Source organism: Galeopterus variegatus, unplaced genomic scaffold (genome assembly GCF_000696425.1).
Source record: "Galeopterus variegatus unplaced genomic scaffold, G_variegatus-3.0.2 Scaffold730, whole genome shotgun sequence".
NCBI classification, from domain to species: domain Eukaryota; kingdom Metazoa; phylum Chordata; class Mammalia; order Dermoptera; family Cynocephalidae; genus Galeopterus; species Galeopterus variegatus.
In genome coordinates this window covers 147325-170638 of record NW_007726841.1, presented here as the reverse complement: position 1 = coordinate 170638, position 23314 = coordinate 147325, and the positions used below count along the sequence as shown (strand labels likewise).

General features: G+C 39.8%; 1 protein-coding gene across 1 annotated transcript in view; it reads right to left on the bottom strand.

Annotated features, from left to right (window-relative positions):
• Positions 1 to 23046, bottom strand: part of PTPRT (protein tyrosine phosphatase, receptor type, T) — a gene marked incomplete at its 5' end in the record, with an annotated part of 369542 nt that extends 346496 nt beyond the window's left edge. The window contains 2 exons of the mRNA XM_008571855.1: positions 2742 to 2851; positions 22750 to 23046. Coding sequence (XP_008570077.1) covers positions 2742 to 2851; positions 22750 to 23046 — 407 coding nt within the window. The remainder of the gene's footprint in view (positions 1 to 2741; positions 2852 to 22749) is intronic.
• Between the last annotated feature and the right edge of the window lie 268 nt (positions 23047 to 23314).

The following is a 23314-nucleotide window of genomic DNA, read 5'->3' as shown; positions in this document are numbered from 1 at the left end:
GGTTATTTGAGGTACCTAAGGTTACACAGCAAGTAAATGTCAGAGCTGGGATTCAGATCTAGGCTGTCTGACTTAAAAAGTAAACATTCTCATTTTCTTGGGCCTCATTTGTGATACACATGATCACAGTCATGTTTATGCTCAAAATACAATGGCCTAAGCTCACAACATCCTTAGATTCCTTCACAGCATCCTCCAAGAATTTTGACATAGTCCCCAAAGGTAGCCACAGATGCTCACAAACAAGTCAGCCAACTGCAATCTTATGGCCCTGGTTCTCTGTAATCATAGTCTAAGAAGCAGCAAGAAGCTATTGGAAGATATCTCACTATACTTGTCTTTAGTAGAGCTCATGATGGGAATGCCAACATCCCCAGAAGCTGGTCTTTGAAAATCCACAAGGCACTGAGTTCTCAGAGAAGTGAGGACGGTGTGCTGTTCCAATCTGTGCCTACCTTTGTGCCTGGAGCTCCAAAGAATGCACCATATAATAATGCCTCAATTCTAGGAGCTATTGCTCAAACAGGGTGTCTAACTAACAGTTGTGTTTGTACCCCTGTCCTCCCATCCACTTCTTTCTTCTTATCATGGAATAGCAATCATGACATTGCTAGTCCAGTCCAATGCATAACCCCCCTATAGGAAAATGTGTATTACTCCTAAGGAAGAAGTTTGTGTAGAGATATGACTCCAACTGCAACATGGCCTGAACCAATGGTTTCCTTTCAAGTGCAGGGATCAGGACCTTTTCATGACAAAGCTGACATCAATCCACGGCAAAAGGAGAAAAAGTAAGATGAGTTATTCATGAAGCTAAATTTCAAAAAGTAAGTGAGTTATTCATGAAGCTAAATTTACACAGTTTGAATGACTGCCTCTTATTCGGAAATTATGTCCTTTCTATATTTTTGGAATTCTGTCTTTTTTTTCATGAAGTAAATTTGATAAAAGATGGTAATGTAGTACCCTATGTTGGTCTGCCCCAACCTTTTGAAATGTTACAGGCCTGTGAATTCCAAAAGCCGTGAACATCTGGCATGGAGAGCCTTTTACATAACAGTACCAAGTAACTTATCTCTCCAAATTGTGGATCCTTTCCTTCTGCTTTACAAAGAACGGGTTGTGGTGCACAATAAATCTCTAATGTGTGTGTGTGTGTGTGTGTGTGTGTGTGTGTAATTGTGATCTCTGCTTTACAAAGAATTGCATGTGGCTTTGAAATGGCTGAGTTTTGTTTCAGTTACTTTTCCAACCCCTCTTCCGTAAAAACAAAGTTTTGAACACATTCTAGGCAAGATGTATCTGTTTGAGTTGAGTACCTCCCCTCCTCTTGCAGCATCCCCAGAAAGGGAGCTTCTTCCAAGTGTGTGGCCCAACGCTGCTCATATACGGTGGGTATGGATATCTGTGCCCTCCTTCCCTGTGCTAATCCTGAGAGCTGCACAAAGCTCCATGAAAATTCTGCAATGGAGATATTAGATAGCACCTCTTGTAAGCAATGCTGGATTTCTCAAGCACCTTGTACATGTTGGATAATCTTCTCCTTCAGTGAGCTCTGAGGACCATCTATGTCTCTTTAGACAGCTTCTGGACCCATCAGATTAATCCTGAATATTTCTCCCTCATCAACTACCTTGATTTTTCTCCCCAGAGCTCACCATTGCTTAACAGAGGGATATTCTTCCCTAAGTCCACTGTCTATTGGTGCATGTTTCTGCATGAGCACTTGGTGGCTTAAGCCCCTCCATGAGCCTGAAGTACATGTTTTAATATATGTTTCATGCTCATGTCTTTTTCATCCTCAGACACTCTAGAGCAACCCCAAAGTAGCGATTACCCTCATTTTATAGATGAGGAAACTGAACTTGGCAAGAAGAGGAACTGGCCAAAGGTAACTTGAGACTATGGTAAAACTACTAGGAAACTAGGCTACATCTCGCATCCGCGCTCTTCCTTCTGCATTGCTGTGTTTTTCTATTTTATGAAGTACTGCAATCACATGGTGTCTCAGAACACAAGAAGTGGGATGAGGGTCAATCTTATTCACATCCTGATACTTGAATCTTGGCTATAACAGCTTTTTTTTGGAGATTTTTTGTTTTGTTATTATTTTGCAATGGATTTCTATACAGTTTTAGTTTTACAAGTTTTCAGGAAGCCATATTGTGTTGGACTGATGGGCACATTCCTGCCTGAGTAGGTTCTGTTCCATCTCTCATATAATGCTCTGTGCTAATGCTTGGACAGGGTCTTTGGATACTACCACCTGTGACAGTAAAATATGCCTTGGGAATAGAGAAATTTAAAGCTCAAGAATTCTGTACCCCTGGAGCAGAGAATAACATTAGGATTCTTTTCAAAGCCCAGGGGTTAATGTGGGTGGGGTGAGCATCACATGAGTATCCTAGTTTCCCTGATGAACTTTAACTTCTGGTTGCCAGGCCTGTGTCTTCTCTTCTGTATTAGGACAATCTGACTCCCTGACTCCTGACCCCAATGGGGAAGAGATTAATTGTCACCATAATCTCTTCCATGCACACATTTATTTGTCTTTAGAGCTATCAAGACAGTGCAAATGTGTTCCTTTGTGTTTTCTTCCCACTGTATTTCCAGAAACCTTTGGGTACATTGTGTCCCACTCACCTTTACATGCTCAGTAGAATCAACTGAATTCACCAACTTTTGGCAAAAGTAAATTGATAAAGCTAAGCCCACGGATGCAGTATGAGGAATGTCCTTACCTCATAGAGTGTGATGACCCCATTGGTCTCATTTGGAGGTTTCCACTGGATGTAGATCTTCTCCTCAAAGGGCCCTCCTTGGATGGATTCCAGAGGAACAGCTCCTGGAACTATAGAAGGGAAAAGTCATGAACTTGATGTATCTTCCATGTCATTCCTCCAGTCCCATTGACCTAGAAAGTGGTTGGCAAAGCTTCTACAAAAGACCAGATAATACATATTTTAGGTTTGAAGGACCATACTGTCTCTGTTGCAAATACTCAACTCTGCCATTGTAGCACAAATGGCCACAGACAATCCATAAACTAATGGGTGTGCCTGCATCCCAATAAAACTTTACTTCCCAAAATAGTCAATGGGCTGGATTTGACCAATGGGCCATTGTTTGCTGACCACTTTTCAGAAGGCTGATGGCTTTTCATCTGCAAACAGAATTACACCTGATCAGGGCAGGAGGACATCAGCAAGCCCCAGCTCTGCCAGGAGGTCTTGGTATTTGAAGAATGCAAAATGACCTTCATCATTATTTTACCAATTACCATTTTCCTAATCCTACCAAGTTCTCTCCGACTTTAGGAAGTGCTTCCCCAGTTTCCAATAGGAACCATGTGTCTTGAAACCTCGATCCAATTAGAAGAAGGCAGCTAGTTTGCCTTACTGCTGAGTCTCCAATGCCTGGCATGGGGTAGATGCTTAATAACTATTTGCTGGTTGGACGAATAAGTAAATGAATGGCCTATGCCAGCATTTTGCACCAATAAGCACGACCCTTCCTGGGGCTGCTTCTGTAAGCAGGTCAGTCCTTCTGCCAGCATCCTCCTGCTGGACTCCACAATAGTCTGGAAGATACTGAGCCAGAAAATAAATGATTCCCCAAAGTTTCAGTTATAACGCCCTAGGGTATCATGAATTCATGTAAATTATTACTGGATCTATTTATACTTTGGCACTATAGAAGCAGGTACTTTTACTAAGCGGTTACTCTTTGGTAAGAATTTTACATACATTATTTCATTTAAGCCACAAAACAGCTCTGCACAGTATGTATTATCTTCTTTGTGCTGATAAAGGAACTGGGGCTGAGAGAATTAAATAACTTGCTCAAGGTCATATGGCTCTTAAGTTGTAAAGATGGAACTGAACACCTGTTTATGAACTTCAAAGCATGTACTCTTAATCATCATGCTATACCTCTTTAGATATAGCCTCAGCCATATGTTGCAATCAGTTCCCCATTGTTAAATTAAAATATATTTAGTTTTTCTCATTATGATGCATGATACACAGAATTTGTTAAATATTAAGAATATACAAAAAGGTTAAAAAAAGAAAAGAAAAAAAATCACTCATAATCCCCCTATTCAAAGATATTTTTCCAGTATTATATGCATTTAAATACGTATACATACTTTATTTTTAAAAAGTGTAACCTCTATTGTGCATATTGTGCTGTGATCTTCTTTTATCATGAAACATACTTTATTTTATTTTTAAAAAGTGTAACCTCTACTGTGCATATTGTGCTGTGATCTTCTTTTATCATGAAACAAATCACAGAGTTTAAAAACATATCCTTAAGTGTAATTTGGGGCCATGTATTTTAATGGCTACTTGGAGGGGGATGTGTCCCATTATAGTCACCAATCCTTTATTATTGGGCATTAAAGTTGGTTTGAATTCTTCATGACTATGAGTAACACTGGAATGAGCATTCTTATAAATAAGTATTTGCATGCAACTCTGCTGATGTCCCTAAGATAAGTTCTTGGAAATTAATTTACTGGGCCAAAGTAGATGAAATCTTTATTTTTAAGACTTTTGACACATACTACCAGATTGCTTTCCATAACGTCTGTATCATTCTGGGCTCCCCAACAGAATATGTCTAGTCTTCATTTTTGCCAGCATTGACTACAAATGCTCCTTGACTTACAATCGGGTTACATCCTGAAATGCATTTAATATACCTCACCTACCAAACATCATAGCTTAGCCTGGCCTACCTTAAATGTGCTCAGCACACTTACATTAGCCTACAGTTGAGCAAAATCATCTAACACAAAGCCTACTTTATAATAAATTGTTAAATAGCTCGTGTAATTTATTGAATTCTGTACTGAAAGTGAAAAACAGAATAGTTGTATGGGTATTCAAAGTATGGTTTCTAATGAATACATTCTGCTTTCACACCATTGTAAAGTTGAAAAATCATTGTCAAATCATTGTAAGTCAGGGAACATCTGTATTTAAAAAAATAAACGTGTGTGTGTGTGTGTGTACGCATGTGCGTGTGTGTGTGTGTATCCTTCTTAGAATGCTGGAGAGTGCAGATTTTTTTTCAGTTTAATTAGCCATTTGCATTGATTCTTTTATGAACAAGCTCTCTATCTCCTGTGCTCATTTTCCTCAATGGCTCTTTCTTTTTGCTCATCTTTGTCTTATGGGCTTGTAATTATAATCTCTTTTTGAGGACATAAAGCTTTCTTGCATATGTTGCAAATATTTTTGCCAGTTTTTCATTTTCTTTTTAAATATTTTAGGTATGTAAAAGCTTTTAATTAGTCATATCTCTTGTCATTTTCCCTTACACACTCTTCCTTCCTACAGATATTTATTGAATATTGAATATGATCAAGGGACTGTGATGGACACTAGGGATGCACCGGTAACAAAGACAGATGTAGTTAAATCCTTGATAAAGCTTGTCTCCTGGAAAGGGAGACAGACATTAAATAATTACACCGACAATTAATTCATTAAATTTGTTATCAGGATCTGAGGTAAAAGGATATGGTACTAGGAGAATTATAACAAGCAGAGGAAATCTTGTTCAGCAAGTTAGAATATTGAGTGACAAATAAGTTAGAGTTGATGGATGGGTAGAAGTTACTAGGGCGAAAGGGGGAAGGGATGTTGGAATGTGGTAGGCAGCTTTGTGAGGTCAAGGGTGAAGGGAGAAAATTCAGGACACTGCTGTCATCATCCTGGGAGAAAGGGTGGTAGCTTGAACCAGGGCGATGGCCGTGTATAAGAGAAATGGACTGTTTAGGAGATTTAGGGATGGTAACTAACATGGTCTTGATGGATAAGGGTAAAGGAGGGAAGGGATGTGTCACAGAGAATCCCAGCCCTTTTGTTTTATACAACTGGGGATCAGAGTGTTCTTCATAGACAGTGAGCCTGAAAGGATGACCAATTTTGGAAAGAAAGATGGTGAGCTCAGTTTTTGTCATACCTTATTTTAAGTGTATGTAGGACATCCAAGGGGTGATATAGGAAGACTGGGGACAATGTTAGGAAATTGAAACCCTGATCTTGTAGCAAGAGTATAAAGCAGAGAAAAGAAATTTTAAAAAAGCAGGTCTATGACTAAGCCGGGAGGAACTCCAGTCTTAACAATAGGGAGGAAAACAGAGAAACTGGGAGGCCGTGTTCAGAGAGGCAACTAGAAAACCAGAAAGGTGAGCTGATGTTTCGCATCCAAGGGAGGAAAGACGCTCAAGAAGTTTCTGGTTAACAGTGATGGCTATGGCTAAGCAGCAAAGTAAGGTGTGGCCTCAGACCTGCCCACTGAATTGAGTATCCTCCAGGTTACTTGTGACATGAGCAAAGGTAACTTAGGGAGAACGTTGGTGTCCTAATTTTGCCTGTGAATGGGGATGGTAATGCAAAAAATAGCAAGGATGAGATATGGAGCCGAAATAGTGACCCCTCTCAAAGATGAGAGAGATTATGGTGTGATTAAATAGAGGGAAGACGTAGAAGGGTGAGAAAGAGGACAACTGACATAGGTAGGGTCCTGAAAAGGCAAGAGCAGGTGTAGGTGGAAATAAGGTACCTTTCTCTCTGTGAGAGAAGAGGAGAGGAGGAAATGTGCAGATGCTTTTGAGAAAGGAGTTGAGGTTTCCTAATGTCTCCATGTTCAAAAGTGTAGTGGGGGATGAGCTGCATCGAGAATTTGGGATGAGTGGAGAAGCTTTAGGAGAAAGCTTAAAGCTTTAGGGAGAAGCCATTGGGAAGTGCAAAATGAGCTAAAAAGAGAGATGCAGATTCTACTTACTCATCCGAGGGTCTAGCTGATGAAGGTTGAGAAAGGTCCTCGTTCTCCACCTCCCTCCCCCCCCCAAAAATAGGTGCTATCCTGAATTTTACAGTAATCATCCTTCTTATTTTTATTTGGAGCTATAAATATACACATCTATCCCAAGACATTATATCATTTAGTTTTTCTTGGTTTCCTTTATATATAAACATGGATTGAATGTTTTTTATTATATAATTTGCACTTGTCCCTGTACATTGTTTTGAGATTCAGCTGTGTTGATACATATAGCTGCATTTCATTCATCTCCATTCTGTGAATACAGTCTTATTTATTTCACCATTCTACTGAAGATGAACATGAGGATTGTTTCCAGAGAAGGTTATCTTAGAACATGACTCATATGAATATTTTTGCACATTGGTTGAACATATACTATAATTAGGAATAGGATAGGTAGACTGAAGGGTACATCTGTCTTCAGCTTTAGAGTAATGACAAATTGTTTTCCAAAGTGGTGGTAGCAGCTTATACTCCCCAAGGAAATGTTCTGAAACTTCCCACTTTCCTACTTCCTTGCAAACTCTTGGTATTATGTTTTACAAGGGCACTCCAAAAAGCTCATGGAAAAATGGAATTAAAAGATCTTACAAATCTTTCCATGAATTTTTTGTAACCCTCTCATACTTATCTTGTCATGGACCAGCTAAAGTTAATGAGTCAGTGCTATTCCCTGGACCACACTTAGAATGTCACTGTTCCAAAACCCAGTTATTCACATGGTACTTTTCTTAATAACACATCATGTATTGGCTTCTTTTCCTTTTCTGTCTCACTTTGCCTCTCCCTTACATGTGTTTCCTAGGACCCCCTCCTAAATGAACTACTTCCATTTGAATCTTTACTTCATAATTTGCTTCTGAATAAATCCAAATTAAACAGTCTTATTTAAGAAGCACTTCCTTTACCCTGAAGTCATAAGAATTTATTTTTAAAATTTCTTCAAAAGTTTTGAAGTTATGACTCTAATAAAATGTCCTCAACCCATTCACAATTGTGTTTTTATGTACAATGGGAGGTAGGGATCCAATTTCAATTCTTCCTCCCTATCCTAGTATCACTTATTAAAAAAAATATTTTAATGACTCAATTGACCTGCCATGCTACCTTTACCTTCTATCATATTCCATATATGTAAGGGTCTACTTCTAAATTCTCTCCACATGTTTTAACTGTTCTATTAGAATATCCGTGTGCCAGTACTGCACCTTCCTGACTGACAATGATTTGTAAGTCTTGATATCCAGTAGAGCAAGGCCTTCAACTTCATACTTCATTTCCAGGACTGTCTTAGCTATTCTTAGTTTTTCTCCTTGTATATACATTTTGGGACCAGCTTGTAAGTTTTTGACAAATGTTCGATTCTTGTATTGGAATTGCATAAATTATAGATCAATTGGGAGATAATTTATGTCTCAGAACTGGGTGTTGGGCAAATGTTGGAGGAGTTTGGAGGACTCAGAAGAAGACAAAAAGATGAAGGAAAGTATGGAATTTATTAGAGACTGGATAAATGATGGTGACCAGAATGCTCTTAGAAATACGGACTGTAAGGACCATTCTAAGGAGGTCTCAGATAAAAATAAGGCATTTATTGGAAACTGGGGCAAAGATCACCCTTGCTATGAACTGGCAAGGAACTTGGCTGCATGCCCCAAAGTTTTATGGAATGTGGAACTTAAAGGTACTGAATCAGAGTATTTGGCAGAAGAAATTTCTAAGCAGCAAAGCATTTAGGAAGGCATGGCTACTTGCAACAGCCTACACTGAGTGATGCCAGAAATGGCATGATGTAAAGCCAGAATGTATAATTAACAGGGAAGCAGAGCATAAAGATTTGGAAAATTTGCAGTCTGGCCATGTGATAGAGGAGCAGTGAGCATTTTCAGGAGAAAAAATGCAATGGTGCAACCCAGCAACCACTACTAAGGAAATCAGTACAAAAGAAAGGGATTGTCAAAAGAATGGAAAAAAGGCCCCTAAAGGCATTGCAGAAGTCTCTGGGGCCAACCCTTCCATCACAGGCCCAGAGGCTTAGGGAAACAGAACAGTCTTGGGGAACAGGCCTGAGGTGCGCTCTACAGGCTCACTGCCCAGGGCCACCTCGAGAATCCGCTTCCCACACCAGCACCCCAGCTGCTTTGGCATCTCCAGCTGTGGCTAAGTTGGCCCCAGGTGTGGCTGGACCCACAGCTTTGAAAGATTTAAACTGGAAGCCTTGGCAGTGTCCACATGGTGTTAAGTTTGTAGACTCACAGAATGCCAGAGCTGTGGAGACTTGGGAGCCCCCACCCCAATTTCAACAGATTTATGGAAAAGCAGGGGGCCCAGGAAAAGATCTTTCACAGGGGTGGAGTCATCGCAGACAACCTTCGCTAGAACAATGCCCAGCAGACACATGGGGTTGGAGTTGCAGCAGAGAAATCCCATCAGTTCTATGTCTAATGGAGCCACGAGAATGGATCTGCTATGGAGACCCCAGAATTGTGAAGTTACCAGTGTGCAATGCCAGCCTGCAAGAGCTGAAGCATGGCCTCAGACCAGGAAAGCCATAGAAGTGGAGCTGCGTAAGGACTAGGGGACCCAACCCCCACACCAGCGTGCAAAGAATATCCAGCATGGAGTCAAGGAATAGGATTGTTCAGCTTTAAGATTTGAGACCTGCCCTGTTGGGGGGTTTGGACTTGATTAGGTCCTGTTATCCCATTCTTCTGGCCTATCACACCCATTTTGGAATGAGAATATGTACCCTGTACTTGTCCCTCCATTGTATCTTGGCAGTACATAACTTATTTTGATTTTACAGATGGGACCCTGAGATTTTGGACTTTTGAGTTAAAACAAATTAACATTTTGGGGGTGAAATGAATGTATCTGTATGTGAAAAAGACATGAGTTTTCGGGGGTCAGGGGCAGAATGCCTTGGATTGAATGTCCCCACAAAACATAATCCCCACTGTAACTGTTGAGGGTGGAAAGTCCTATTATGGTAATTGAAGGATGGGGCCTTGAAGAAGTGATTGGATTGTGAGGACTGTACCCTCGTGAATGGATTGATCCATTCTTAGAATAATGGGAGTGAATGAGGAATTTAGTGCTCTCTCTGCTCCATCATTTGGTCATATGACACCTTCCACTGCTGTAGGGTCACCTCACCAGATGTGTTCCCTGGACTTTGGACTTCCCAGCCTTTGAAACTGTAAGCAATACATTTCATTTTCTTTATAAATTACCCCATTCCAGGTATTTTGTTATAAGCAATAGGAACAGGCTAATACATCTGGTTTTGATATTAAGGTTACAGGTGTGTCATAACTTGAGGAGGGGAATGTTCCTTCTTTTCTCCCACTCAGAAAGTCATAAGTAAGATTGGGATTACAAATTCCTTGAGTGCTTATCTGATTGCACTTGTAAAACCACCCTGACCTGATGCTGAAAAAGAAAACACTGATTCTATTTCTCTATTTGTTGTAGAACTACACAGGAATTACTTTTTGCCTTGAGTCAGGTTTTTTAATTTATATTTTGCTGGGAATTTTTTCCATATCACCTACATTTTGAATTTATTGGTATAAAATTATATATAGATCATTATTTTATCCTTTTTAGCCCTGTTATTGTGAAATAAACACTATACAATTGCATAAAACAAATAAACATCTAATTAATTTATCAGTAGTCAACTTCATACCATGACCTTGCTTTTCTTTATAGTTTTTAACTCCTTAAACAAACATCCTTAAGCACTATGCAGTTTATTATTAAATAAATAAGTGTAATAAATGGTACTAAACTATTTTACAAAAATCAGTCTGGGAGAACTAACATCATTTCAATGTTAACTTTCATTCCATGAGCATGTTCTATCCTAGAAATTATTTACATATTCTCACTGAGAATGCATATTAGTGTTTTTGTTTTGTTTTTAAAAATCTTGTTTCTTGCTGTAATCCTTAGGGGACATTAACTTTGCATTATCAGATCAGTCCCCTTGAGTAATAATGAAAGCATTTTTTCATCTGTTCTGTAACCTTTCTTTGTGCAACCTTTTAAGAGATGGTATGTGATGGTCTGTCTGGTTTAGTGGGTTATTCTGCTAGTGATTATGTAAGTCCTTCTTTTAAATATTTCCAACTCAGAGGGCAAGGGAAGAATTTAGATATACTCATGCATTACTTGGCTAGCTAAGGAGTCTGCTTACCTTGTGGGGTAGTGGGATGAGGAGTGTTTAGGAAAGGGAACTAGCCATGTAGCAGAAAGATTCTCTGCAGAGAGTGGGATTTGTAGGTGTTTCGGGGGACAGCCTGAAGTTAGTTACCAGAAACACTGTCCCTTCCTTTAGTGAGAGTGTCTCCTTCCAGTTAGAGCCCTCCATTAAAGCCATCTTCTTTTCTTATTAGCCATATACCCTGGATATAGGCTCCTCTACACCATAGACTAGCATATAAAGATGCCCATGACATTGAGCTCCCTACCCACCACTCCTGTCCACCAGCACCATGGTCTGCCCCTGCCTTTGCCCTGGTCCAGCAGGGTTGAGGGTATTGATGCAGCTAGGCTCTGAAGTCTTTTCCTCTTGTGCCCCAGGGGCTTTCTTTCCAGGCAATGAAAGCTCAGTCATCTCTTTCCCATTTAGATCTTCCTCTTCCACATTGCCATGATTTCCTTCTTTCTGGCATGGGTATGGCATCCTCATATAGTTCTCAGGTTTAAAGGTCTTTTTCTCTATATTTCTTTGGGAAGACAGTTTAAGAAGAGTGATCAGATCACCATCTTGAATCAAAACTCTTATTTCCATCACCTAGACCTACCAGGTGTTAAGTAGAAAGTATAGGATGCCATTGCTTTGGACTGGGTTCCTGCAAATGGCCCCAAAAGACCAGATAAGAGACACAATGGATTATCCCTGCTAAGTTCCACATCACCAAATCTAAACTAAGTTGTGGTCTGACTTTCTGAGAAATCAGGAGAGAGAGGTAACATCTGATATCCCAAACAGGTCAGTTTAAATCTTCAATAGTCAGGATAATGAAATTCCCTCTGCCTTAATCCTTGCACAAAAAAGGATAGCCTAAAGTACCCTGATGTTAAATAACCGGTTACTTTTCTATTGTTCTGTCCCCCTGTCCTCGTATTACAAGGAAAGTAACTTTGAAATGACAAATCCGCTTTTTGTTCTTGGTTTCTGCTTTTTCTGTCTATAAAACCAACCTCTTCTGCTCTGTTCATTGGAACACTTATTGAATTTTATAGAATTATGTGTTGCCTGATTCTAGAATCACAATAAAGCCAACTGAGATCTTTAACTAAATTCATTGTCATTTTGCCTTTTGATAAAGGCAGTGTTGCTAAAGATCATGGGTTAAAGCCAGACTGTTTGGTTTTGTGTCCTGTTCTCACCACTGTTTGCTGTATAACCTTGGGCAAGTTGCTTAACGTCTCTGTGCCTTACCTTCCTTACTTTAAAATGGGAATAAAAATAGTACCTACTTCATAGGTTGTCCTGGGGATTCAATACGTAAATATTCATAAAGCATTTAGCAAGGTGCCCGGGACAGAGTAAATACTCTGTGTCTTCTTCTCCCCCTGGCCCCATCATATTCGCTGAGAACAGCTCTAGGGTAGCTTGCAGATGACTAATTTGATTTTTTGGAGAGCCAATTAGGATTGTTACTATTTCCAGTGGTGCCCTTACCTCAATCTGTTCTCTCTGAATGGTGTTATCTTGCTAATCATAGACGCCGTATCTTCTCATAGCTCACTGAGGACGTTAGACAGCTTTCTACAATCTTCTTCTGATTTCTATGGTAAATAATTTTAAAATCTATTTTGTCTCTGGGGACTCAGAATTTACTCATTCAGTTATGTATTTAGTATGTATTTATTATCTACCTGGCACTGTTCTAAATGCTTGGGAAGTAGCAGTAAACAAAATGGAAAGAAAAATCCTTGTCTCTGTGGCATCCATTCTGGTGGCAAAAGACAGATATTAAAACATATAGTGAAATATGCAGTATGTTAGATGATAAACACTAAGGAGATACACAAAGCAGAAAAGAGAAACAAAGACTGTGGTGTGAGAGGTTTCCAGTGTGCAATAGAATGGTCTGGGAAGAGCTCTCTGAAAAGTGAGCTTGGAATAAAGACTTGAAGAAGGTGAAGGAAACAGCCTGTTTACTTGGAGGAAGATCTTTCAGTCAGAGGGAATGGCTCATGCAAAAGCTCTGAGGGAAGGACACACCTCCCATACAAGGGTACTTCAAAAAGTTCACAGAAAGATTTGTATTGTCTTTTTTTTTGGGGGGGGGGCTGGCTGGCACAGGGATCTGAACCCTTTGACCTTGGTGTTATAACACCATGCTCTATCCAGCTGAGCCAACCAGCTAGCCTGTATTATCTTTTAACTATTTTTCCATGAAGTTTTTGAAGTACCCTCTAATTTGAGGAGAACAATGAATTTGTGTAGTGGGGCAGAAGTAGAAGGAGATGAGGTCAGAGAGGCAACCAGAGGTGGGAATTCTGGTCAAATGGGTCTTAAGAGCCATTGTAGGGCTTTGGGTTTTTAATCTTAGTGATATGAGAAACCATTGGAGGGTTGGGAACAGAGGGGTGACATGATTTGTCTCATGGTTTAACAAGATCATTCTGGATTTTGTGTTGAGAAAAGAATGCAGGGGCCAGTGCTGAAGCTGAAAGACCATTTAGGAAATTGCTGCAATAATCCAGGTTGGAGGTTGTGGCTTGGGCTGATGAACTAGCAGTAGAGGCTGTGAGAAATGACCAAAATCTTGATTTGTACTGAAGGATGAGACAAGAGAATATGCTGATTGATCAGATGGCGGGAGCAAGCAGGGCTGCTGCTTTGCACAAAGCCAGGGGGCACCCATCACAGACAATATAGGGTGAAGGGTTCTCTTGGAGCTGTGCAATCCAGGGCCTCAGGTCTGACAAAGGCAAGGAGTCAAAGTGTTTGGCTTGAGCCACTAATAAAATGGAGCTGTCATTAACTGAAATGAAGACAACAGTAGGAAGAACGAGTTTGGTGGGGTTGAAGGATGATCCAGAGCTTTGCTTTGGATGTCTTTAATTCCAGAGGCTGTTTAGCAATTTAGGTGGAGAGACTGAGCAGACAGTTCGATACATGACTCTGGAGGGCTGGAGAGAGGTCTGGTCTGGAGATATCAATTGGGTAAATTATTAACATATGGATGAACTTTAAAGCCAAGAGTCTGGAAGAAATAATTAGGGAAATTAATTTGGATACATGGTCAGCACACTATAGCCCTCAGGCCAAATCCAACCAGCTGACTGTTTTTGTAAATAAAATTTTATTGGAACACTGTCACACCCATTTGTTTATATATTGTCTCTGGCTGATTTCCTGCTATAATGGCAGAGCTGAGTAGCTGCTACAAGGATTGCCTGGTCTGCAAAGCCTATGTTTTAAGATCTGGTCAGCCTCTGGTATAGATATAAAAAAAAGAAAGTCCCAAGAATTAAGCCAATAAGGTCGGGGTGTTCACAATGAACCAGCATAAAACACAAAAGAGTAGGAGCCACCAAAGAAAGAGGAAATATAGAAATGTGTGATGTCTTGGAAGCCAAGAGCAAAAAGTGGTTTAAAGAGGATTTGATAACCAGTTGTGCCAAAATTTCCAATACGTTAAGTAGGAAAATCCAACTCTCTGAGTAATGACAGTTGAATTTGTTTGGCCATGTGAGTCATAGGTGACCTTGAAAAAACTGTTTTGGTGGAACGGTAGAGATTTGAGTTATTTTGGTTGAGTGGGTTCAAGAGAGAGTAGGAGAAAAAAACAAGTATGCAGTGAAGAGGGAATGGGACAGTAGCTAGAGAGTAAGATAGAGCTGGGTGTTTTTGTTTGTCTCTTTAAAAGTGAGAGAAAGACATCCTGTGTGTAAGGGGATAAATATGATCAGTTGTAGAGGGAAATTTTGATGTAGGGTAGAAAGGGGACCAAAGCTGGAGCAATAACACTGAGTAAGGAAAAGGAAATAGGATTTGGAGTATTAAGTGGAGAAATTGGCTTTTATTTATAAAACAAAATGGTTCATCTACAGAAACAAGAGAGAAGGCTGAATATTAGGCAAGATGTGGGTGATGAAAGCTTGAGGAAGTCTCTTTGAATGGCTTCAATTTCTTCAGTAAATTTGGCAATAAAGTCATCAACTAAATGTGAGGACAGGGTGGAGGTGCTGGAGGTCTGAAGGCAGGGAAGAAATATTCTCTGGGACAGTAGCAGGATGAATGGACCAGAGAAACACACATCAGTGGATGACTGGATAAGGAAATTGTGGTATGTATACACATGGAATACTACTCAGCCATAAAAAAGAATGAAATTCTATCATTTGCAACAACATGGATGAGCCTGGAGAAAATTATCCTAAGTGAAACAAACTAAGTATGGAAAGAGAAATACCGCATGGTCCCACTCATAACTGGGAGCTGAATCTTTTAGTAAACAAATGAACAATAAAGAGAGACAGAGAAAAAGAAAGAAACAAACAACAATCAAAGTAATACACTGAACTTTTAGAAAACTAGAGGTGGAAAAGGGGAGGGGAGGAGGAGATGGGGGCTAATGAGAAATTAGTCAACAGACACAGAATGATTGCATATTGTAATGATGAATAAGCTAATTATACTGATCTAACCATCACAATTTGTACACAATTACTGGAAATCAACATTGTACTCCACATATATGTATAATAAAAAATTAAAAATAAATAAATAAATAAATAAAATAAAATAAATTTTAAAAAGCCTGCTCCAGTGGTGCTCCTGGCTTCAATGTGAGTGGTCAGCATGGGGTGTGCAGTCAGCTACAAAGGGAAGGCCCAGAATAGGCAGGAAATCATATGGAACTAGGGCTATGTACACATGGAAGTGAGAATGGGGCTGAGATGTTGAGGGAGTATGCAAGGAAGTAACTGGAATGATTGGCTAAGGAATTTAAACTGGATCGAAAAGGGAGTGAGGGCAGTGAATAGGTAGCAGGTCCCAGTGGGGTTGACTTTTTACAAAGGCTGGTGGTATTATCATCCCCAGATTACAGACGGGGGCACTGAAGGGTACAGAGTGCAAGTAATATAACCAAAGTTGCATAAGAAAGCAGTGAATGGAGCCTGGATATAGCTCAGATCCTTCCATTTTCAAAGTATCTTCTGAATCACCCCTTTCTTGCATCACCTGGTGGACATGTTGGTCCAGAAGGCTGAAAGGCAGACACAGCATCTGTTAGCGGCAAATTTGGGGTGTCTTATTTCGAGACCAAAGCTCTCTCCACCTGTCATATTGTCACCCCATAGGTCAAGATGTCCTTTCTGATGAGTAGACATAGTTTCCTTTGATTAAACTGGGGCTTTTTTTTTTTTTTTCCTTTCTCTCTCATTGTAAAAAGATTTCTTGGCAAAAAAATTCCTTTTTTTTGGTCTTATCTTCTAATTCTGTGTCACTTTTCCATTCTTTTTTTCTTTGTAATTCTTTAATGAATCCACATTTTCCCATTCCACAATTTTGTTTCTTCTTCTATTTAACAGCATGGAACTTTCCATCCTTTTGACAGAGTTCTACAACAAAGGTTAATTACTTTATAATTTCATTCTCTTAAAAAAAACACACTAAAATTGCTAATTTTAACTGTGCTTCTTGTCAGTAGGTTCATGTAAATTCACTGTAATTAAACCAGATGTTTTCTTGTGCCTTAAAGTCAGGTGGTAATTTAAGGGAAATTTTCATTTCAACATGAAGGAGGACAGAGTGTTATCAAAGGAAATTTTTTCTCTCTTCTCATTTCTTCTCCTCTCCTTTTTTTCTCCTCCTCTCTATTTCCACATATGAAAAGTGGGGTTAAGAATGGTGTACTTCAAAGGTAGTGTGATAATTAACAAGGCAGCACATATAAAAGCACAGGGCCCTGCACAAGTCAATAGGAATTTCCCTTCCTACTTTTCTTGTCTAGGTCACTTTTTCACCTCTAATTTAGATGCCATGTTTATTGGTTGGTTAGTTGTTGTTCATTATAAAGAGGTTTGGAACTAACTTAAGAAAAATCAATAATTTGAGAATAGTTCAAGGGTTATTGGAGTATGTAAGCGAGTAATACAGAGAAAAGTCAGAAAGATTTATATTATTTCAATATACTCATATTTTCTAGTCTTATTGGAGAAAAAATATTTTTTCTGGATAAATATTTACATCTTCAGACATCAAATACAGGTTTTTAATTGGACTATACAGTAGTATGCTACAACTTGTTTCACAACCAGCTCTCCAGGAAAGAAAGAAAAGAAAAACTAATTTGTTTGCCATTTCCCATGGTGTAAATATTCCTTCCATGGTTGATTTCAAGCAATGGTTGTGGCATTACTGAACACGGAGGTAGGAAAAGATGCTAATGATCAGCTCTAGCAAGCCAGTATGAGTCAGCTTTGAAAACAGCTAAAATACAGCACACATATCCCCACCTTTTAAAATAGTGTCTGTAAATGGGACACTGTAGTCTCAAGAAAGGGGCATGGACTTTGATTTCAGATATTAGTTAGTTCATTTATTTATCAACAGTAAGCACATACTGTGGACCAGCACTGTTCTTGTTGCTGGGGAATATACAACAGTGAACAAAACAAAAAGTTTCTATTCTTATGAAGCTTACATTCCTTATAGAGGAACAGGCAATAAACTAAAGAAATAAATATACAGTATGCTGTGGAGAAAAATAAAGCAGAGAAGAGTGTTCAAGAAGTTTTGGCCAGGTATAGAATTTCATATTAGGGGGGTCAGGGAAGGCCTCACAGGTGAGATTTCGAGATCTATTAATTCCTCTTCTGCACAGCCTTATCAATAACATCTACATCACATTGTTTGGCAATTGACTATAAGAATGTGAAATATGAGAACAATGTCTATCTCATAGTGGGCATTTGAAAAACATAATTGCATCTCTCTTTACCCTTTATAATATCTCAAAGTCATCTTTGTAAACATCTCAATGTACTGAGCTCTAAAAAAGTGATGTCTGCAAGACTTCCTAAGGTAGGTGTATCTTCTTACCCTTATGGAAATTGACTCTGGATTGCTTTATTTATTGCCTTGTTATCATTTATGCTTTTTTTCTCACTTTTTCTCATTCCCAGGTTTTACATGCCACATCTTGTTACTATAGATGCACTTATCCCTAGCAACAAGCAGCCTCCTTCTAGCTTACTGTGACCTGAGAAACCAGATGATTATGCTTGTTAGAAATGTACACAAAATAAAGGTACTAATTCCTGAGATGTCGGTCTTCCTTACAATTAAAGTTCATGAACATTTAAAGCTAAATTTATAATATTAAATGAAATAATATGTACATTATATGTGATTAATCATATAAAATATCAACTATATTACTTTGAATTACATACCATGTTATTAATTATAATGCCTTACATTTTCTTGTTATAAAATAGGAAAAATAATACTGCTTGCTCTTTCACATTTTGTATTAAGATTAAATGAATCTACACTGCTGGCGAAAATGGAAAATGATACATCTTCTGTAGAAGAGAATCTCTCAACATCTAATGTACCTGTGTATACATTTGCCCTTTGACTCCAGCATTCTTGCTTCTAGGAATTTACCCTGAAGATAATCTCCACAAATATCAAACAACATGTGCACAAAGCTATTTGCTATAGTATTATTTCTTTTTTTTTTTTTCCTTTTTGTCTTTTTTCGTGTCCGGCAACGGATCGCAACCCTCAGTGTCGCACCCGCACCGGACCGGGACCGGCAACGGGATCGCAACCCTCGGTGTTGCTCCCACACCTCGCTCAGCCAGTGAGCGGGAACCGGTCTGTATGTGGGATCCAAACCCTCGGCGGGAGCACCACCGCGCTCCCAAGCGGCGCACTGTAGCAGTGCACCACTGGGCCGGCCCCTTGCTATAGTATTATTTCTGACAGGAAATAATAGAAACAAACCTATGTGTCCACTGAACACTGGTTGAATAAGCCATGTCCATGCAATGAAGTACCACAGAGCTAGAAAAAGAGTGAGGAAATTCTGTACTAACTGATATGGAGTGACTTCCAACATATACTAAGTGAACAAAGACATAAGATGCAAATTACGTCTATCATGCTACCTTCTATATAAGAAATAGGAGAAAGGAAAATATTATTTGCATTTTGTAAAATGAACTGTAGGAAAGATAAACCAGGAATAAACAAAAATAACTACCTTTCAAGTGTGGATTGCAATAGTGCAAAAGATACAGAGATGTGGCAATATTTCTTGGAGTGTACCTTTTTAAATAATTTTGACTTTTAAAAAACACAACTGTTTTGTATGTTAAAAACAATGAAATTAAATAAAAAAGGATGGGATGGAAGGCAAGCCTTAAAATAGAAACAAATAACTCTAAGTGGGTATCAAATTGAAAATATAACTATACAAAGAAAGGAATTAAACTTTTGAACACGGTGTCCTGACTGTATACCCTCAGTGGGCTATAGCCTAAGGACAAAAAAACTGAAAATAAATCTTTAACCTTACTTAGTAGTTGCATTGTTCGTTAGTGGGTTTGGTGTTGTGATTCTGAAACTATTTTTTGTGTATTGCAGAATGGAGCAAATGAAACAGTATGTGGATGTTGAGAATCTCACTGTAGGAGGAGGGAGATATATATATATGAAATGTGCAAAGGAATTCTGAAGTGTTTGATTTGAATCAGTATAAGCTCATGGTTTAAAACAGATCAATTATATTCCCAGCTCTTGAAGAGCCTAGAGGCATAACACACCATTGAGCACACCTAAGACATATATCTTAGTGCCAAAATACCACTCCCTTCTAAAAGCAACCAGATATCCTTGGATAAGTGGCTAACTTCAGGTCTGGGCAGGGCATTGCAAGGATAATCTAGAATATTTTGCTGTGGCTGTAGCAAGGAAGACTAATGGGGACATGTGAAAGAGACCTAGGAGTCTGCTTTGAAGGGACTCCTACTTTGAAGGAACTCCTACTAGCCAATTTTTGAGCATCAGAAAGAAAATGATAGTAGTAGATTTTAATACATTGAGTCAAATGCGATCTATAAATCAATAGGGATATTAAAAACAGGGAGGAAAATGAGGAGAAAAAAAGTTCTATAAAAGGAATGGAAGAAAGGAAGGGAGGAAGGGAGGGAAGAAGGGAAGAAGGAAGGAATAAAGGAAAGAAAGAAAGAAAAGACAACAATATGTTGAACTTTCAAAAGGAGAGAACAAACATAAGGATACTTGTAGTGGATTGAATTATGTCCCCCCAAAATCTCCTGAAGCTTGAATTGTGTACCCTAAGTTTTATGTGTTAGAAACAGCCCCCACTGTGGCTGTTAAGAGGGTGGGAAATCCTATTATGGTAATTGAAAGGTGGAGCCTTGAAGAGGTGATTAGATTGTAGGACCATGCAGTAGTGAACGGATTAAAAATGGTGGTCAGGGGGCCGGCCCGGTGGCGCATGCTACAGTGCGCCACTTGGGAGCATGGTGGCGCTCCCGCCGAGGGTTCGGATCCCACATTCAGACCAGTTCCCGCTCACTGGCTGAGCGAGGTGCGGGTGCAGCACCGAGGTTTGCGATCCCGTTGCCAGTCCCGGTCCAGTACGGGCGCGACACTGAGGGTTGCGATCCGTTGCCGGACACGAAAAAAGACAAAAAAAAAAAAAAAAATGGGGGTCAGGGGCGTGGTTCTGAGGGCTTTAAAAGAAGGGGAGAGTCTGTCTCTCTCCCTCTCTCTGCTCTCTCTGCTTCCACCATCTTGCAATGTGAGACCCCTGGGTCACTGCCACCACCACCAGATGGACTTTGGACTTCCCAGCCTCAGAAACTATAAGCAATAAATGTCATTTTTCTTTATAAATCGCCCAGTTCCAGGTATTCTGTTATAGCAACAAAATTGGACTAATACAATACTAGAGATGGGAGGGACAGAGGGAGGGGGTTTGGGAAGTGATAGGTCGGGCAAAAGGCATAAAGAAATACCATGATTTGTAAGAATGAATATGCTAATAATAAATTTAAAAATTAATAACAAAAAAGAATGCAAATTAGTAAGTGCAGAGGGAATGATTGATTTTAAAATCACCCTTTTGTAAGCACCAGTGTAATAATTGATTAAATGGAAGATTATCAAGCGGTGCTAAAACCATTGAGTGGGAGTTCTGGGGGAGTGCGATGCTCATACCATCTCCAAGTATCACTGCACAGAGGTTTTAAAAGGGAAGAAGCTACTGCATTTAGTGGAGGGATTGGGTGGTCCCCATGTTATCTAACTGACCATATGCAACATCACCAGCTGAGGTGCTCCCTGACATTATGTGCCTCCTGACAAGGTACTATGAGCAATATACATCACCATCCATGTAATACTTTTACAAAAATATCTTAGATTATTTTTTTTCCCCACAAAGAACTAGGTTTAATATTATTAGAAATGTGAACGTGGACTGTATATTAGATTATTTAAAAATTAATGCTAAATTTCTTCGATGTTATATGGTATTGTGAGTATCTAAGAGAATGTCCTTATTTTTGGGTTATGTACACTAAAGAGTTTAGAGATCAAGTGTCATGATTTCTCCAATTTACTTTCAAATGGTTAAAAATACTGTATGTATCTATCTATCTGTACATATGATATTGCCATATCATACCTAGCTATCATACATACATACACTTGCATGCACACACATGAGAGTACTTCAAAAACTTCATGGAAAGATTCATATTAATTCCATTTTTCCATGAGTTTTCATTGTGTGAACATGCCTGTTGGTGCCCTGCAGAGTGCAGGTGCGCAATAGATGGCAGCCGAGAGAGGGTACCATCAACATGGTTTTCATTTATCCAGGCCTCATATATTCCATTTCACAGTGTGGTTAAAAGTGGAGAAGTAACCACTAAATAAGAGAGCTGTGGTTTTGTCTGAGATATTTGTGCAAAAGGGAAAATAAAGAATATGTTTAGTCTGCTATCAACAGCTGCTTCCCAGATAAAGCCACGGGGCCCAGCGGCCATGAGCTTCTCTCTCCAGCAAAAGATTACTTTGCAGGCCCTCAAAGGCACTGGGGTACTGAAATTACAAATTCTACAAATTCCCCAGAAGACAATTTTGCAGCATGGATGAAAGCAGCGTGAATCCAGTCAGCTCAATCAGAGAGGTTGCTCTCTGGCCCCCTGAGGGGAGTTTCAGTTAATCGACTAGAGCCAGGCTCCATTCTCGGCTCGTCCTTGAGGTGGATGAGCTCCGCAGAAAACAGAAACGGAGCCCCCTCCCTCTTTAGGAATAATGGAACCTAATCCTGGCATACAGAGGGCATCTACACACTGCTGAGACCTTCCTTCAGTCCAGTGGTTTCTGGGATAGAGCCTCAGAATAGTTACAGAACTAGGACTGGTGTCTTGCATGCTGGTGTTTTTAATACGGTAATGTCCACACATCCCCGTAGAGCAGGAATTGATGTTTTATTAATGATGTTTAATTAAAATTTAATTTCAAAGCATTGCTGCTTTCATGATGTTTTGATAAATGCTTTGTGATTTTTTGTTTCTTGGTGACAAGAGGGCGAAAGGGAGAGATTAAGGCACGCCTTAAAGCTGGGACTTGGGATTTGCTGGAGCACATGTAGGTACTCCTCAAAGAGCAGCCCAAGGTAGGCAAAGCATCTTGGAAAAATGCCCCAAGCTGCTCCTTGGCCAAACCCTACTGTTCATCCCCTGAGTCCTGAATTTCATGCTGATTCTCAGCACTGGCTCCTCCCTGTCTAACAAGCAAGGGTTCTTTGTGAATGCTAATCACTAACGCACACTTGGGCTCAGCATCCCCCATTCCCAGGCAAGCCTGTGTCCCTTGCTCACCGTCCTCTTCGGTCTGCACCACCAGCTCCTCGCTCTCCATCCGGCCTTCAGGGTTGGACAGCAGCAGCCGCAGCCGGATGGTCATGAAGGGGCGCAGGCCCCGCAGGGTGTAGTGGGAGGAGGTCTGGATGACCTCCTCTGCCTCGTACTGTTGCTGGTTGAACACGTACTGGTACTGCACCGTGAGGTTGTAGCTGTGGCAGCGGGTCACCGTGTAGCCGAAGGGCTCCCACTGTAGGGTCAGCTGCCGGGCTCGGATGTCCACAATCTCCACGTTCTGTGGGCCGTGCACTGGGTCTGCAAGACACACATGCAAGACACAAGGCTCTGAGTGGGTGTTCCCCTAAAACAGAGGAGAAAAGCTCTTCCAAATGCGGTTCAACCACTCATTCTCTGCCTTCATGATTTTTGCCTCATGCAGTATGATTTAAATAATATTTATTTAAATCAATCTCTTTTTCCTTATTTAAATACTTGTACATAAAAGAAAACAGAAATATACAAAAGGGAAGACTCGCTACAAATCACTTGCCATAGATAAATGTTAACCATAAAAATAAAGGCA